The sequence below is a fragment of the Salmo salar genome, chromosome 03 (assembly GCF_965601325.2).
Source record: "Salmo salar chromosome 03, fSalSal1, whole genome shotgun sequence".
NCBI classification, from domain to species: domain Eukaryota; kingdom Metazoa; phylum Chordata; class Actinopteri; order Salmoniformes; family Salmonidae; genus Salmo; species Salmo salar.
In genome coordinates this window covers 102,567,890-102,573,639 of record NC_138293.1, presented here as the reverse complement: position 1 = coordinate 102,573,639, position 5,750 = coordinate 102,567,890, and the positions used below count along the sequence as shown (strand labels likewise).

The 5,750-nt window shown below is 39.8% G+C and overlaps 1 protein-coding gene across 1 annotated transcript; it reads right to left on the bottom strand.

Moving 5' to 3' along the window:
- Positions 1 to 736: 736 nt before the first annotated feature.
- Positions 737 to 5,411, bottom strand: LOC145877522 (NLR family CARD domain-containing protein 3-like). The gene is made up of 2 exons (XM_082973144.1): positions 4,921 to 5,411; positions 737 to 4,648 (listed from the first exon to the last, which is right to left on the bottom strand). The coding sequence occupies exons 1-2, from the start codon at positions 5,409 to 5,411 to the stop codon at positions 4,459 to 4,461; spliced, it is 681 nt and encodes a 226-aa protein (XP_082829270.1). The 3' UTR covers positions 737 to 4,458.
- Positions 5,412 to 5,750: the final 339 nt, after the last annotated feature.

Genomic DNA, 5,750 nt, shown 5'->3' with positions numbered 1-5,750 from the left:
TCACCAAAACCCAGAAGACAGCTAAATGCAGCACTCACCTTTGATGATCTTCATCAGATGACAACCCTAGGACATTATGTTATACAATACATGCATGTTTTGTTCAATCAAGTTCATATTTATATCAAAAAACAGCTTTTTACATTAGCATGTGACGTTCAGAACTAGCATACCCCCCGCAAACTTCCGGGGAATTCGCTAACATTTTACTAAATTACTCACGATAAACGTTCACAAAAAGCATAACAATTATTTTAAGAATTATAGATACAGACCTCCTCTATGCACTCGATATGTCCGATTTTAAAATAGCTTTTTGGTGAAAGCACATTTTGCAATATTCTAAGTACATAGCCCAGGCATCACGGGCTCGCTATTTAGACACCCGGCAAGTTTAGCACTCACCATAATCATATTTACTATTATAAAAGTTTGATTACCTTTTGTTGTCTTCGTCAGAATGCACACCCAGGACTGCTACTTCAATAACAAATGTTGGTTTGGTCCAAAATAATCCATCGTTATATCCGAATAGCGGCGTTTTGTTCGTGCGTTCCAGACACTATCCGAAATAGTAAAGAAGTGTCGCGCGCATGGCGCAATTCGTGACAATAAAATTCTAAGTATTCCATTACCGTACTTCGAAGCATGTCAACCGCTGTTTAAAATCAATTTTTACGACATTTTTCTCGTAGAAAAGCGATAATATTCCGACAGGGAATCTCCTTTTCGGCAAACAGAGGAAAAAATCCCAAAGGCGGGGGCGGTCGGGGTCACACCCATAAGCCAGTGTCCCTTGATCGGCCACTTGAGAAAGGCGATAATGTGTTTCAGCCTGGGGCTGGAATGACGACATTCTGTTTTTTCCCGGGCTCTGAGCGCCTATGGACGACGTGGGAAGTGTCACGTTAGAGCAGAGATCCTTAGTAAATGATAGAGATGGAAAAGAAGTTCAAGAAATGGTCAGACAGGCCACTTCCTGTAAAGGAATCTCTCAGGTTTTGACCTGCCATTTGAGTTCTGTTATACTCACAGACACCATTCAAACAGTTTTAGAAAATTTAGGGTGTTTTCTATCCATATGTAATAAGTATATGCATATTCTAGTTACTGGGTAGGAGTGGTAACCAGATTAAATCGGGTATGTTTTTTATCCAGCCGTGTCAATACTGCCCCCTATCCTAAACAGGTTAAGTGCTTGACCATTTCACTGTGTTTCTTTGTATTCACAATGCTTCCAGCACTGAAGCGTGTGAAGTGGTGGACTATGTGAAGATACCACACACTTGGTCCAGGCTCATGAAGATATACAGCCACTGTTTCATTGTACTTGGAAGCCAGTGACAAACCGCTGGTTTGCTGTATTTCTGGAATGTCTCACAACTGTTAACTATCTGTGTAGAATGGAAATACTCTCATCATTATTCCCAGAACTGCTGAGTCATTTCTGAAGTCTGTCAACTGTAGCATGTCCAAACTGTTTGTGAAGTTAACAATACTTTGTGTTTTTCCTTTGTGTTCATGTTCTCTGTGCTGTCAGAATCTCCATGTGCTCTGTGCTGTCAGAATCTCCATGTTCTCTGTGCTGTCAGAATCTCCATGTTCTCTGTGCTGTCAGAATCTCCATGTTCTCTGTGCTGTCAGAATCTCCATGTTCTCTGTGCTGTCAGAATCTCCATGTTCTCTGTGTCCATTAGAATCTAATTTTTACATGGACTCTGTGTAATGTCTTTGACTAAAATGTTTACACAATAGTGGCCCTGAGGCTTGTAAGTTCAAGGGTCACTGGTTGTTTAAACATCACTGCTTGTCATTTGTTATGTCTAGTACAGCCCCTGCCTTCTTGAGGTAAGCTTTGCTTAATAGAAAGGGGATATCTGTAGGGACCACCTCAGTTTCAATGTGACACTTAGTCTGACACATTTTTGCTGGTATCTTGACTCTCTTGGTAGAATGGATGGTTCTCCCATCTCCAAATTTGAAAGCTCTGTTGTTTGATGTGTCAATCATATTTTGTACTTATTTCATATTTACTTCACTGACATAGCTATCAAGCCATTTTTCACCACACACTGTGCGTGTACATGCAGTATCAATCACAGCAGATCCTAAGGATTCAACTATAAAGATCTCAGCATCAATCACAGCAGATCCTAAGGATTCAACTATAAAGATCTCAGCATCAATCACAGTAGATCCTAAGGATTCAACTATAAAGATCTCAGTATCAGAAGCTGATTCGTTTGATGTAATGTTGCTCAATCTCTGTGTTTATATTTTCCTCTGTTAGTTTAACTTGTCATTTGTATGAGGACAGTCTAACCCAGTGGTGCTTTGACAAATAGCACATTTTGATCTCCTCCATACCTGTCCAGTGGATTTGTGCCGGGCAATGGCGCCCTCTTCTGGTTGTCTTGAGAACGTGACTTGTTGGAGCCTGATCTCTGCTGCTCAGTGTAATATTGCTGCGTCACTCACCTGCATTGGTGCGACAGACGTCTTTTCACCCAAAATTGTTTTTAATGTCGACTTCATTGATGCAAAAGTCAGCACAGTCAAAGCCAACTGTTGCTCCCTACCAACCAGACAGACAGTATCTAGCAACTTGAAAGCTAACACTGCATCTGGGAGAACCATGTCGTACCTGCGCAACCTATTGTACCTCTGTTCCAAATAAATGATGTTGTCCGTCATTGCAACCCGAAATGTCTCTAGTAACACTGTCAAAGATTGAATAAGCCTTTGTCTTCTTTAAGGAGAAGTGTATCTATAATTCTTTGACTAACAGTTTAATATTTTATCAACGTTTATGATGAGTATTTCTGTAAATTGATGTGGTCATTTACCGGAAGTTTTGGGAGGCAAAACATTTCTGAACATTACACGCCAATGTAAAATGGGGTTTTTGGATATAAATATGAACTTTATCGAGCAAAACATACATGCATTGTGTAACATGAAGTCCTATGAGTGTCATCTGATGAAGATCATCAAAGGTTAGTGATTAATTTTAGCTATATTTCTGGTTTTTGTGACGCCTCTCCTTGCTTGGAAAATGGCTGTGTGGTTTTTCTTGTCAAGGTGCTGTCCTAACATAATCTAATGCTATGCTTTCGCCGTAAAGCCTTTTTGAAATCGGACAATGTGGTTGGATTAACGAGAGGTTTATCTTTAAAATGGTGTAAAATAGTTGTATGTTTGAGAAATTTGAATTATGAGATTGGCTGTTGGCAAGTGTGTCCCGCAGGTGGGACGCTAGCATCCCACATACCCCAGAGAGGTTAAAGTAGTCAAACATTTTGTATTTGTTCCCAAACTCGTTTGCATTTGCAGTTTGTTTTGGTTGTGTTTTGGGTTATGTTTTGCCCAATAGTAACTGAATGGTGGATGATGACTGGATTAATCTTATGTCTAAGTGATGAGATAACATGCTTCCAAACAATACTAAATTAATCCTGATGATGCCAAAATTAATACAAATCATAAATTAATCATGAAAAATGATGAGTGAGAAAGTTACAGAGGCTACAACAAAACATGCTAACCTCTCACCATTACCAATAACAGAGGCTACAACAAAACATGCTTACCTCTCACCAATACCAATAACAGAGGCTACAACAAAACATGCTAACCTCTCACCATTACCAATAACAGGCTACAACAAAACATGCTAACCTCTCACCATTACCAATAACAGAGGCTACAACAAAACATGCTAACCTCTCACCATTACCAATAACAGAGGCTACAACAAAACATGCTAACCTCTCACCATTACCAATAACAGAGGCTACAACAAAACATGCTAACCTCTCCCCATTACCAATAACAGAGGCTACAACAAAACATGCTAATCTCTCACCATTACCAATAACAGAGGCTACAACAAAACATGCTAACCTCTCACTATTACCAATAACAGAGGCTACAACAAAACATGCTAACCTCTCACCATTACCAATAACAGAGGCTACAACAAAACATGCTAACCTCTCACCATTACCAATAACAGAGGGGGTATGATCTTTGTGCCTCTGTAACTTTCTCATTCATCATCATTCTCGATTAATTCATGATTGTCCATAATCATGGTAGCATCCACATTAACTTAGAAGTGTTCAGAAATATCTTTATTCTTACTGACAATACAAGTGAAGTGACTCCAAAATGACCATTCAGTTTCTATTGGGAAAAACATAATCTAAAACACAACCAAGACAAACTGCATTATTAACTATTCATTTCTAAAGATAACAGATATGTATAAATACCCTCACATAAAAGGTGACATTCTGTACTGTCACCTAATATGAAACATTCTATCTCAAATCCAAAATTCTGGAGCAAAGCAGCATATTTAAAACTGTAAGCTTCACTGTCCAAACACAAATGGTGTGGACTATGTGTGTTTGGTAAACATGTGGATCTAGTGAACAGTTATCACTTGTTCACCAACTACAGGAATACTGACCTCAGAGTCTCCAGTTTACAGTGGGGATTCCCCAGTCCAGTAGAGAGCAGCTTCACTCCTGAATCCTTCAGGTCATTGTTACTCAGGTCCAACTCTCTCAGGTGTGAGGGGTTTGACCTCAGAGCTGAGACCAGAGAAGCACAGCCTTCCTCTGTGACTCCACAGCCTGACAGCCTGACAAAGAGATCATCATGACTTCACAAACACACTGTTCATTTAACGAGTAGTGTAGAAGGACAATGGCAGATGCATTTGGTTTATTCTCTCAAACAACATATTGATTCATCTTACGTGTCCTAGAATTGTATGGTCACAATGTTATACTAATGTGAAAATCAATGCATTTTATCTATATAATATTATATACATATTATAATACATATTTTTATCTAAACTGAATATTTCTTCCTGATGATTAGTTCTTATATGTCATTCTATGTACTCACAGAACAGCTCTGGAGGCTTTGACCACTGGCAGCAACCTCAGAAGACCTTCCTCTGATCTGGAGTATTTCTTCAGGTCAAACACATCCAGCTCATTTTCTGAAGTCAGTAACACAAAGACCAGAGCTGACCACTGTGCAGGTGACAGTTTGGGTTTTGAGAGACTTCCTGAGCTCAGGAAGCTTTGGATCTCCTCCACTAGAGAATGGTCATTCAGTTCATTCAGACAGTGGAACAGATTGATGCTCCTCTCTGGAGAGGGATTCTCCCCGATCTTCTCCTTGATGTACTTCACTGTTTCTTCATGGCTCCGTGAGCTGCGTCTTGTCTTTGTCAGTAGACCTCGTAAGTGCTTCTGATTGGACTCCAGTGAGAGGCCCAGAAGGAAGCGGAGGAAAAGGTCCAGGTTTCCTGTCTCACTTTGTAAGGCTTTATCCACAGCACTCTTGTAGAAAGTAACGTCAGGGTCATCTTTTGTTTGCAGTTTGTCCATTAGATTCTCATTGTTGTTGATGAATGAGAGGAACACATATACAGCAGCCAGAAACTCCTGAATGCTCAGATGAACAAAGCAGTACATCTTGTCCTGGTACAGCCCACATTCCTCTTTAACCATATAGGTAGATACATAGACGAGTCTTTCTTCATGGACACACAGCTGGGAACAGGGGAGGCTGGTCTCTCCTGCTTGATTGGGCTTCAACAAAACAGACAAACATAACATCTCTCATCTACTCTGAGCTCAGATGGGGAAACATAAGAGATTCATTCTTAAATGCTATATATCCATTTTCTGAAACGTTTGTAAATTAATTGTTTAAAGAAATTTTTT

Excerpts from the sequence above, each read along its gene's own strand:
- LOC145877522 (XM_082973144.1), bottom strand. The coding sequence starts at position 5,411 with ATGGACAAACTGCAAACAAAAGATGACCCTGACGTTACTTTCTACAAG. Across the intron at positions 4,649-4,920 it reads AAAGCCTCCAGAGCTGTTCT|GCTGTCAGGCTGTGGAGTCA; the intron begins GTGAGTACATAG and ends TCTCTTTGTCAG.